At 42.9% G+C, this 13406-nt stretch overlaps 1 protein-coding gene across 1 annotated transcript in view; it reads left to right on the plus strand.

Annotated features, from left to right (window-relative positions):
* The window catches only part of LOC138279655 (cytosolic non-specific dipeptidase-like), a 280513-nt gene that overhangs the window by 250323 nt on the left and 16784 nt on the right, over positions 1–13406 (plus strand). The window contains exon 11 of the mRNA XM_069219419.1: positions 12972–13119. Coding sequence (XP_069075520.1) covers positions 12972–13119 — 148 coding nt within the window. The remainder of the gene's footprint in view (positions 1–12971; positions 13120–13406) is intronic.

The following is a 13406-nucleotide window of genomic DNA, read 5'->3' on the forward strand; positions in this document are numbered from 1 at the left end:
TACCTGGCCATCTGAGTCAACAACTATTTGGCAACACCATCTGACCCTCCTCATAATCCCAAATTTCATCAGGTCTTTTAGTGCACTCTAATCTAATCCAAATTTGTTTCTCTCCTTATCTGCATTCTCTTGCAATGTTTTTAATTCTTCCAGTGTGTCAATTACTTTCAAAGCAAAACTTGCACAATTATTTTCTTCTTCAGGCATTACTTCCCACTTGTCTTTAAACGATATGCAGTTCAATGCACAAAACCTTGCGACTTGATCTGCATATCCATTTCCCAATGAAATGTAATCCTGTTTCTTTTGGTGTGCACTGCATTTTACTACAACAATTTCTTCAGGTAACTGTATTGCGTACAACAACTCTTTTATACAGTCACCATTTCTCACTGGTGTTCCAGTAGAGGTCATAAAACCTCGCTGCGACCACAACTGGCTAAAATCAGGAACAATTCCAAATCCATATTGACTATCAGTAAAGATTGTGACTCTTAATCTTGCAGAGACATAGCAGGCTCTAGTAAGAGCTATTAATTCTGCCACTTGTGCAGAGTATACACCTGAGAGACATCAAGCTTCTAATGTGCCTGTAATTGTGCACACTGCATATCCTGCTCTCAGTGTGCCTGTTCCATCTCTGAGACACAAACCATCAACAAAGACAATTTGGTCATTTTCTTCTAAACGCATGTCTCTAATATCAGGTCTTGGTTTTGTACAGAATTCAGTCACCTCAAGACAATCATGCTCAATATCTTCTTCTTTTTCAATTACAACCGCATCAATTGGAAGCAAAGTGCCTGGATTCAACACTGTACATTTTTTCAATGTTACATTTGGAGCACCCAATATGCTCGTCTCATACCTTGTCAGTCTTGCACCCGTCAAGTATTGCGTTTTTGTCCTTGTCAATAAAATCTCAACAGAGTGTGGTACCATTACCGTCAAAGGGTATCCCATGACTACCCCCTCACATTGGGAAAGATTTGGTCCAACTGCGGCTACTACGCGCAGGCAACCTGGTAAAGCTGCTGCGACCAGGTCCAAGGTAGCTGAAAAATAGGCTACTGGGCAATAAGCACCTCCATGGACCTGTGTCAAAACAGACAAAGAACAAGCATCGCGTTCATCACAAAACAATGTGAAAGGCTTTGTGTAATTAGGCATTCCCAACGCTGGAGCTCTGCACAAACTCTCTCTCAATTCAGTGAATGCTTTCATCTGATCTTCATCTAGGGTAATGGGATCTGTAACTTCCTTATGTGTCAACTGCTGCAAAGGCTTAGCAATTTCAGCAACGTTTGACATCCACTGTCTGCGGTACCCTACCATTCCCAGAAACATCCTGGCATCTCTCTGTGAAGTCGGGGGACTTCTCTGCAAAATCATGGTAATTCTCTTCCTAGAGATCCTCCTCAATCCCTTCTCAATCTGGTGTCCTAGGTATTTTACTGATTTTTGGCAATATTGCAGTTTCACAGGTGAAACCTTATGTCTGAATTCTCCCAAATGATTCAACAGGGCAATCGGTCATGTTTACACTCGTCCCTTGTTCTGGATGCGATCAACAAATCATCAATATACTGCACTAGAGTCGATTGGTATGGCAATTCTAATGACTCCAGGTTCTTTTTCAAGATCTGATTAAACAGTGATGGCGACTCCGTGTACCCTTGTGGAAGCCTGCACCAACTGTAACTCTGTCTAGGAATTTGAAATTAAAAATAAACTGACTATCCTCATGAAGTGGCACGGAAAAGAATGCTTGTGACAGATCTACCACTGTGAACCACTCTGCATCTCAAGGAATCTGAAACAGTATCACTGCTGGATTGGGCACTACCGGACAACATTTAATCACCAAATTATTCACTTTTCACAAGTCCTGCACAACACGCACTTTCCCACATGGCTTTTTTCAAGCACATTATTGGTGAATTACATGGGCTGCTCAACACTTCCTTCAGAACTCCTTGTTTTAAAAAGTCTCCAATTATTTGTGCCACCTTCATCAAAACATCTTCTGGCATGTTATACGGTGAAAGCTGCGGGAGTACTGCATTGGGCTTCAAAGTAATCTTAATCAGCTTTACCCTCTTAATCAGACCTACTTCTTTAACTGTCAGATCACAGGCTTCTCCCTTCACTGTTCCCTGCAAGTCTGCATGCAATTCTTTCACAGTAAACATTGGAAAAAATTCAATCAGTGGGTATTCTTCATTGGCATTGTTAACCATCATTTCAGTCACCTGTTCTTCCTCATCATCACTATTGGTTTGAACTTCTATTCCAGTGTCCGAACAATTAATGGAACATCTGGTCTTGCACAGTAAGTCTCTTCCCAGTAAGGATACAGGGCTTGAACCACACACCACAAATATATGCAGTCCTTGGTAATTACCAATTTCAACCTGCACTGGTTCTGTGATTAGGTTTGTCAAATATCTATTCTCCACTCCCTCAGCTTGAACTGTCCTACCTGATAGAGGTAAATTTGGAACTTCTATACTCCTCACCGTAGAGCGCATAGCTCCTGTATCCACTAAGAATGAGACCTTGTAACCCATCACTTTTCCCTTCACAAAAGGTCCTCTCTGATCTATTTCTAGTGAAGCGGCAAGCATACAAGCTCCTTCATCCGAACTGTCACTCATCCATTCTTCATTTATTTCATCCTCACTGTAAAATGGAAACTGATGCACTGTGTGATTACTACTGTCTTGTCTCTGACCTGTGACCTGCTGAGTAAGCATCACCTGTTGCTGCTCCATCGGGGCTTGAGGTATCTGCATTTGCTGTCTAGGTACCATGGGGACCTGCTGCTGTATAGGTTGCAACTGTGTTAATTGTGCGCGTGGCACCTGCATTTGCTGCACTGGTAAGAAATGCTGTCCTTGATTCTACCCATTAGGAATAAATCCTTTCACCCTTGGGACATTCACAGTTTGAAATGTACTGACATCACCTTGCTGAACAACACCATCCTGCGCCATCAACTGATGCTCCCGCTTCCAGTGTCCCACGTTTCCGCACAAATGACAAGGCAACATCTTTTTCATCCCCTGCTTGTCATTCTGAACAGCCACAGTCCCTAAGTCCAGACTACGCATCATGTCAATTCCACGTCCTCTACCCCTCACTTAAGGCTGAAACATAACAGCTCTCTGCCGCCGCGGCATAGGCGGTACTATAGCTCCTTGCACTCCTGTTTGTGCTGCCTTTATTTGCATCACCATCGCTTTTTCTTTCAACTTTTTCTGTTTTAATTCAATCTCATCACTACAATATTTTGTGTATTGCAATACTTCATCAATTGGCTTTGCCTGCCAGCAAATCAAATGACTCTTAATCATCTGTCCTACTTCTGGTCTCAAACCTTCGACAAACCTGAACACAAAACGCAACATGTCTTTCGGCTCAATTGCTTCCTTGCCACTGTACTCCTTGAATGCTTTTAATAATCTTTCATAATAGGTATACATTGACTCTTTAGACTCCTGAACTGTCCTGTCAGTCCTCTGCCAATCAATATTTTTACGAGAAATTCTTGTCTTCAGGAACTCAATCACCTTATGATAGTATTTCATTACCTCAGGTGGAGGTGCACCTGTTGCTTTATCCCTTTCTGGTTCACTCATTGGCCAGTCCACTGCTCTCTTACACTCAACCCACAAGTCATCTGGTACCACTATCTCCAATAGTGTGTTCAAGTCTTCTCACAGACATTTGGAAAGTTTCACAAATCTATTGTTTGCTGATACCACTCAACCGGCTTCTCTCTCAATTTTGGGTAATCATTTGTAAATTACAATATATCACTCCTGTGCCATGGGAGATGAACAAACTGCCCTCCTGGAATCTCTCTCATCTGAAGCATCTTTACTGATTCCCTTTCTTTCTGAGCATCTTCAGACTCTTCTTGCGAATCCCGTTGTAGTTTATCTTTTTTCTTTGTCCATCTACCTTCCCACTTCTCTAATGCCCCCCAAATCTGAGCACTCTGCAGCAATTCTCTCAAATGATCCTTCATCCCTGCTGATCTCATGTGTTCAAAATCCTTTGCCTCGAAGTCTAATCTGTAACTGCGTTTCAAATGCTTTGTTCTCTCAATTTCAATTTCATGTTTTTCTGCTAGCTCTGCCAATTTCTGATGTATCTTACTCACTTCTCTTGTAATCTTCAGGCACAAATACCTCAGTTCTTCTTCTGTGTAAGATTCCAATCTGTTCTCACCCATTGTTCCCTCAACTAGTTCAGTTGCTTCTATATTCAGCCTTACACGATTTATCTGATCTTCGCTCTTGGATGCATTTTGAGGAGTGTTTAGACTATCTAACCATTCACTCAACTGCTGAGCTGACAATCCCTGTAATGAAATGTTACTTGCATTTGGCACTGGTTCTGTTGTACCACTGCACCTGAAGCTTGTGGCATCAAAAGTTTCAAACTCTGACTTTCATTTGGGCCATTCACTGCAGCTGGAAGGGCTACAAGTGGACTAAGATCCATTAAAGGTCTAGATCCATTGAAAGTCTGACCTGCGGATGACATCATTTGCATAGGATCACTCACTCCCCTTCTTACAATGCTCTGTGACATTTCTTTCTGCTCTCCTGCATTTGGTTTCTTTTGCGCAAATAAGGGTACTGCTGGACCAACAGTAATTGGTAGCGATATTGCATCTGGAGCTGCCCTAACACTCGCACCCTGTGGAAATGTTACCCCCATTGCCTGATTCATGACTGGTGTAATATCTGACTGTGTTCCTGTCAGTGGTGTAAACTTCAGAAAACCCTGCGTCTGAGCTGAAGGCAATAGCATTGGTGTCGGTTCTGTCTGAACTAGCACTGGCTTCGGAAGCACTTGCTCCCTTAGCACCATTATGTTCAGGACTGTCTCAAGAACTGGTACAACTGGATAAATGCTCTGCACCGAAGGTGGATGCATCTGCGCTCGGACCACAGTAGTAGTCCCTGCATTAGGTGTACTCTGTACTACCCATAGTATCTGTCCATCATCTGTCTGAACTGCTTCCTCAGTTCCCTGCGCTTGTGATGGAGCTGTTGTAGCAGCACTAGTACCTGGACCCCCTGAATATGTCATTAAAGGTGGAGGTCGATCTCTTAACAATTGCGTAATGAGGTCCTCAACATCAGAATCCTCATCGTCAACATAAGACTTTCTCTTTTTCTTTCTTCCTGCACTTTCATCCTCTTTAGCACTATGTTCCTTCTCTGCCTAATCTCCCGCCGCAATGGCAGGAAACACCTTAGCACACTGTAGTGTCTCCGCTCTCCATCTCTTCTGTTCCCAATCCCATCTAGCTTCAGCTAAAGATTTCTCTACTCGCTTTATTCTCCTTTTGAACTTCATCTCTTGTTGCTGTCCGGCCACTAGTTCCCAAACCGCTAAAACCTCAAACTGTGCTGCTCTCTGTAATGGCTTCATCTCATATAATGCCATTCGCAATTGGTCCAAAATTCTCAAATTAAACGTTCCATGCTCTGGAAACGCTAAAGACCCTCGCTTCTTAGCTGGCTTGCACCACTGATTTAACCACAAACATGGTGCTACACCTCGCTCCTCCATCACAATTTAAGCCAGAGAATATTCCGGTGGGGTCGGTTCCCCCACTGATGCTTTAACATAGGAATCACCTTTCATCGCACTTCTAAGCGCCTTAAAAAACTTCATTTTCTCTGTTTTATTTACTTCGATTCAACAATGAAATGACCTTTACTCCCAAGATTCCCTTCGCCCGCTTACTCAAGCAATTGCCTCTTACGGACGGCTGCCAATCCGCTCGTGACTCTTCTCACTAACCAACCTATCCCACTCACTCTGACATCACACCCACACACAGCGGCTGACAAAGTCTTGTGGCTCGTCCTCCTACTTCGACTCACACAACTAATAAAAATTATTGCGAGCACCTCAACCAAATAAAAACTGCTGGTTTACTACAGGAAGGGACACAATCGCTTCAGAGACCTTACGGATTTTCACTAATGGCTCTTTTGCTCATGTAGCTATTACTCTTTCTCAGTCTCCCACATTCGCAAGCAAAATTCAACCCGCTAATTTTTACTCTCAACTGATCAATGGATCTGTCCTGGTGCACATAGAACTCGCCAACTCTCAGTCGAAATTCTTTAACTTGATTATCACACATACTGACTTGTGGACCACGCCCGATCAACCTACTAAACCAGACAGATTACAACATATAACCAAGTTTCTCCTACACTTGTCAATATACTCCGGAGTATTAGACCACGTAGGGTCCATACATCACCAACAACCACGTGGATAATCTTTGAGCACAAAGCGCCACACATGTGAAGTTCGACAACTTCCCTACTCTTAAACTGCGGAGTACGCACACCCCTACCAACCTTAACTGGAGTACGCAGACTACCTGCTTTACCTCACATACATCACAATTCACCTGCGGTTTGCTTAAGCCTGTGCCAGCGCAACCTACCACTTTCACACTAACACAAAACACGCTGAGAACATAAACAAAAACTACTAGAACTCTTGTTCATTAATGAGTAAACTGAAGATCAAAATATCAAATCAACAGTCCCAGAATCAGGTATCCAGTAAATGTTTTCTTTATTATCTTCTTCAAAGATAAATCCAGTCAAATCATGTTTCTTCACAGAAAAATTCAGCCAAGCCTCTTCACAGAAAAATTCAGCCAAAGCACGTGTTTCATCTGGGTTGAATCTCCTCCATTGACTTCATCAGGGATTTAAGCGGCTGTTATGAGCTATCCACAGTGATCTCTTCCAAAGTAATATCACTAGAACCCACTAGATGAGTTGTATATATACCTCTCCAAAGATGAGTAAGTTTGGTGCAAATTGTATAAACACTTCTGTATCTCAAAGATTCAGTGTAATTTATGCACCCAATCCCAACCTCAGAGTGGCATACGAAAGAGTTGGTGCTTCTGGGGACAGGTAGTAGCCGTTTAATAAAATTATTCTGAATTGTTTCCAGACTCCGCTGATCAATAATGCCCCATAACCCAGCCCCGAAGGAGGCAAAAGTCCAATACTACAACATTTGGCATTTTAGAAGGCCAAAAGTTACTTATTTAGTGTATGGCCCAATCTGCAGGTGAAATTAAGGAAAGTCTGAACAGCTTTAAAGAATGTAGCGGCTATAATAGACTTTAGAGTGCCCTATGCTAAATGAGTGTCAAAGGGAATACCGAGGTACGAGAACAGGGATACAGTGCTAACCTTAGAGCTGATAACTACAAAGACAGTGTTGTCCTTTATCTTTGCACAAAAGATGATAATATGCATCTTGGCCTGATTGACCCTTAGATCTAAGCTGGTCATAAACAAACAAAAATGATCCAACAGGCGTTGTAGGTTGATTGCTGTCCTGGTCATTAGGACAGTGTCGTCTGCATAGATTAATGTGGAGACACACTGGGTCATCTGTGCAGGGGCAGTCAAAGGCCTGAGTCTAAACAGATTCTCCTCCAGTCTATTTATGTACAATGAGAATAGGAACAGGGCCAGAACACAGTCCTGACGTATGCCCCTAGCCAGCTTAAAAACTGAAGTTGTCTCTCCACCCAGGCCATATCTCACACTGGCAGTGACCTTGTTGTGTAGCTCTCTAAGGAAATTAACAATGTACTGGTCGACTCCTATCAGCATGCTCCAGAGCTTTGACCTGTTGACAGAGTCGAAAGCAGAACTCACGTCCATGAAAGCCAGGTACAGCGTGCCCTTCCAAGCCACTGTGCATTTACTTATAAACAGGTATAAATTGAGGGACTGATCCATAGTACCTAGGCTCAGATGGACACAAATTGAACCTCTGATAGCACATTGTGTTCATCGGCCTATGTCTGAAGGCGATCCAGCAAAATACGTCCCATAATTTTGGCAGTTGAATTGATCAAAGATATGGGGCCCTGGCATTGCAAGACACCTTTTGAGCCCTTTTTTAATATCGGAACAATAATGGCAAGGGACCAACCCTAAGGCGAGCCAGTCACTAAGGCTACATTAAGGACACTGGTGAAGAGGAGAGCCCATAATATTGTATTAGCCTTGAACATGTCTGAAGGTATCCCATGTGGGCCTGAAGCACCCCCGACCAACTAGCTATTGCAGCAGGACCTCACTCAATTGTATCTCTGGGGCAGCTGTGGGTGTCACCAGAGACTGAGCGTGTGCAGGGGAAGCTAAGGGCATCCCATCTGGGTCATTAATAGAACTGACTGGTCTCCGTAGCTGGGCCCTCATAAATCTTCGTAAAGTGGGAGACCCAGAGGTCGGGGGGATCACATTGTCAATATAGGGACTTTTGACTTTCTCCAAATAGTTATTATTAACTACAGCCCAAAATGCCTTCATCTCCCTTAGCTCGCTTGTTTACAATAGAGAGGAAGAAGCTTCCTCTCTGATAGCTTTCTTCCTAGCTCTGAGGGTACTTTTGTATATGAATTTACAACTTTAACCCACTTCCTGATCTCAAGGTTTCTCCTTCAGAGCAGCTAACAGCTGGTTATGTGCCTTGGTGCAGTCAAGAGCAAACCATTTGGTGGGAGGTTGGCTAAGTGACTTAACTGGGACCATTAATAGGTCATTAGCCCTGCTGCAAATTCTACTGAAGCTCTCCAGAAGCTCCAAGCCACAACCCTGCCTACAGTCATCAACAAGACATTTTAGGAAATCCGGGAGCAAAGACACGACAAGCTGAATTAGAAAGGTGGTTTCATCGATCTTTGCCCAGCTCTTAATCACCCCACGATTCTACAGAATGTTAAAAGGAGAGGATGATTCAACACAGCCTTGACGGTCACTCAGTGGAGAATCAGCAATGTTGTAGTCCAGCACTTAATCCCTCAATGTCTGGGAAAAAATAAAAAATCTATGTGACTCTGGGTACCCCTCCCAACATAGGTGTAGTGACTAGTACTGTGCCACTTTTAGAAAGTGGGCGTTTGTCTGCTGTTACTGCTCTGCTCTGTGTGACTTGCAGTCTGTCTCTAATACATGTTGGGGGTAGGTGACAATTACACTTTGTGCAATCCCTCTAGACGGCTACAAACATAGGAAGGGCAGGTGTGACAAAGGACCCATCTGTATTCATCTGCATTCTGATGGGCCTTCTTGGGCAGGAAGGGTGGACCAGAGCTGACACACTTTAATAGGGAAGTGCCTTTCCCCACACAAAGGGCTGCTTACCCCTACAGATAGCCTGGAGCCAGGGCTAGGAAGAAAGGATCTCTGTGCTCTTCAATGAGCCTTCTTTGAAGTAACCCCTTCTTTAAAGTCACATTTCGGTATACGTACTGTGTCTCTGACCCTACCAAATCAGTACACTAATGGACTTGGGAAGAACTCTGGTGGAGTGAAGACTGCTGTCCTATAAAGATTGCCACTCTAACGTGACTGACTGTTCTAAGGAACTGCATCTCTACTTTGCTGAGCTACCCTGCTGCCTGCTGATCTCTGCCCTGCTGAGAACAAGGACTTGACCATCTTGTTAGAACCCGGTGTGACTCCAAGGGCTTGCTGGCTTGACCCGTGCTCTCTTGCAGTCTCAGGAACATCAAAGACTGCCTGCAACTCTCATGGTACTCCTGGTCCTCCGAAGTGGTTTCTGCAGCTGATTTCAGCAAAATCCAACACATCATCACCACTGCGCCAGTCAGAACCGATGCATCGCCCCTTCGATGCTGACGCAGAGGCTGTTCAACAACCATGGATTTCCAGCCTGTGTGGGCCAGACAATGACACTCTGTGCAGCTTGACGTCGACGCATTGCATACATCTCTATGGAACTCACTGGTGACGCGCGACCTGACTGTGCGGAAAATATCACTGCATCGCTTTCTCATTTGCTCCTCAACGTCAACTCTAGCTCCATACAAGATACTTTTTCAATGGACCCTGCGTGGGTTCTGAGCTGGCCTAACCTCCATCGCGGTTGGCCTGAACTTTAGATTTGCACCAGTCCCTCGAGACCTCAAGCAACCTTTTGACCGCTAGTGACTTCTAAGTACTATTTTTAGTTTAATCTTTCAAAATTCATCTCTCAACTTCTGCTGATTGGATTTTTGTCATTTTGGTCTTATTTTACTCAGATAAATATTGTCTATTTTCTCTAAACCTGTGTGGTGTTTTCATTGTGTTACTGTGTGTTGCACAAATACTTAACACATTGCCTCTTAAGTTAAGCATGTGAGTGTAAACAATGCAACTTGCGTCACCTGAAATGCTGAATTCCAGGCTGTGACACTAAGCCCAGCTAAATTTCATGCTGGTCTTGTTTCATTGAAAAGCATTACGAATCCAGGGATCTGCTAATTTCATATGTAAAATATGTCACTTAAACACAGATCTCAGTTTTAGCTGTATCGTAAGACACAATACAGTAAGGCAAGTGTATTCCTTAAATATATATTAAAATATCTCAAACTTAATTTCTAAAATCACATTTTCTAAATTATATAGTAAATATTAAATACAAAATACAGTAAAGCAAGTGAATTCTTAAAATATAAATCAAAACATGTCAGACAATTTCTAGAATCACATTTTCTAAACAGTACCACTGATCTAGCAGCATACTTTGCGCACTGAGGAATGCAAATGCAAATGTAACTAATTAATGTACAACTTGTTTTCGGTTCTGGAAACCACATGCATCTCTTTGTCTATATTTAATTGTATGTCTATCTCTCTGTCTCAATATTTACCCTTATCTTTATCTCTGCCTATCTTGTCCTGTTTATCTGCTTAAAACGGTATCGTATAAACAAATGTCGAGCAATAATTACACAAAAGCCTTAAGTATAACAAATTGTGCATTTAGCACATGTACCGATCACCTGTTTCGTTCTGTACACATGCTGTAGTCAAGAGAGGGTGGAATGTACGCTATTATCCTACCGCCTGAGGTGCAGAGGCACACCCTGGGGAAACTTCTTACTCCATTGGTTACATTGAAAGCAGTGTCTATGGCGGTATACATCATTTTTTTTTCATGTGTTATGTCCTTAGTAAGAGTTGCATTGGACCGTCATTTCTTGGCTAGATTTCCAGGCTAGTCGTCAGTACAAACTCTAGCATAAACGTAATCATAGTTTTCAATGATTGGCACATTTTTTACAGGGTGAGATAATGAAGGAAGGAGACCTGAATGACACCCTTCTGCCCCTCAAAAATAATGAACAGTAAATAGACAATATACACCACAATGTAATTTCTGATGAAATTAAAATATTTCTTGACAAAATTCCACTGCGCGTAAAGGTGACCGTAGGAATACAACCCACACTAAATCAGGCATTTTAACCATTAAGTCGCATTACTTCTCTAGTCTATGGATTTAGGCGACACAGTGAGCAAGCCACCAGTTGAAACCTTTGTTGTCTTTTTATATTTTATTCATGTATTAATTTAATTTTATAAATGATCAGGTATGTACATAATGTCAATGTCTTATGTGTGACCAAAGGGGTTATATAAAGGAAATTAGAACATTGGAATGTTGAGCGCTCAATTAAAGAGGCTGGAGGGGGTCAGTGCCAATGATGGCTAGTATAGGTCTGCATCTCCAACCGTCTAGTCTTTGTCTTTCTATTTCTCACTGTTAAATATAGAACATTCCACCCTCAGTGAATGGGATGTTTTAATTGCCGTATAGCCCTTCTGCCTCGGTCTTTACCAGTTGTTAAAGGCCCTCATCTTCGCTATAGGCCCTTGCCTGCGGCTCAGGCCTATAACCCCTGTTCAGGGACTATAACAACCCAAATAGCCCTCAGCGGCAGGCTATAGGACTATATTGTATTCTCTTGTAACACTGCTCCAATATTGCCTTTGCGTGTCAGGTACCTCTCTCTGCTCCTCTATTTCTCTCTAGCCTCTCTTTCTCCACCTATCTCTCTATTTGTATTGCTCTTTCTATTTAACTTTCTGTACACACATATACACATTTCAGTGGTAGCATTCACTGTGTTGTAACAGTCAGTGCTCAGACAACAAGGGGAATATTTATACTCTGTTTGCGCCGAATGTGCGTCAAACATTTTGATGTACGTTCGGCGCAAACCGTGCCCCATATTTATACTTTGGCGCCCGACCCCGCGGACGTCAAAATTCCATCATGTGCATCATTTTTTGGAAGCGGGAAACTGCCTTGCGTTAATGATATGCAAGATAGGCGTTCCATTCCAAAAAATTACTTTAAGGCCTGTGCGCCTCATTTATCCCCCAGTGTCATTTTGACGCACAGGAGGGGGTGGGACTTAAAAAACGGCGCACAGCCTGATGTGCACTGTTTTTTAACGCCTGGGTCAGTGCAGGCGTTAAGGTATCTGTGGGCTCGGAAGGAGTCCAGAGGTGCCCTCCCCTTCCCCCAGGGACACCCCTTGCCACCCTCACCCACCCCTGGAGGACACCCATGGATGGGGTGACCCATCCCAGGGAAGTAGAGGGAAGTTCAGGAACGTATTGTTTTACTTTTTTTAAGTGGCATGGGGGGCCTGATTTGGGCCCCCCTACATGCCACTATGCCCAGTGAGTCTTTTTTTTTACTCAGACCAGTCTGCAGCGCCGGCTAACGTCATTCCATAAATAAGGCGCCCGCATGGCGTGTTGGAATGGCGTTAGCCGGCGGTGACATTTTTGACGCACAACTGCGTTGGGGAAGTTGTGCGTCAAAAAGTATAAATATGGCACCAAATGTCTATCACGTCACCCGTAAACAAAAGCCCCGGATTAATGGCTGTTGTGATCAGTAATGTAGTTTTTGAATTTCAGGACTCTCATATTTTCAGGCCTATTTTACTGATGTTTATCTAGGAATAAATGCACATTAATTGCTTATCATAACCTGCTATTAGATACATTTTTAGTAGTAGACAACTTTAATTGATCGGAAATATGTCATGCAAAGTGTAATATCTGTCTTTTGGCTTCCTGCAGCTTTTGGAGTGGAAGCAGATATGGTCCGAACTGGAGGTACCGTTCCGATCGCTAGAACTTTTCAAGATGTGACTGGGAAACATGTCATGCTTTTGGGAATTGGAGGGCCTGATGACGCTCTCCATGGCCAAAATGAGAAACTCAGCAGGTACGTGCCACATTAGCATGCCTTAATTTCTCATCAGAAGGTTTATTTAGATCAGTTGTGATAAAATAGATTGTGTTTTTTATGTTATCAGCACTTGTATGTTGACTTATTCCATTGTTTGAACATTGGAATGGTAGGTAATCTACTAAAAGCAATAGCATGGCTCTTTTTAATTTAGTAACATCACAAAACAAAATATAATGATGGACGGAATGTTGAAACTTTTCTAACACTCACCCCCAGTCACAGATCTGGGTTTAATCCATCATAATTTTTCTCGCTATGTC

Source organism: Pleurodeles waltl, chromosome 2_2 (assembly GCF_031143425.1).
Source record: "Pleurodeles waltl isolate 20211129_DDA chromosome 2_2, aPleWal1.hap1.20221129, whole genome shotgun sequence".
In the NCBI taxonomy this organism is placed as follows: domain Eukaryota; kingdom Metazoa; phylum Chordata; class Amphibia; order Caudata; family Salamandridae; genus Pleurodeles; species Pleurodeles waltl.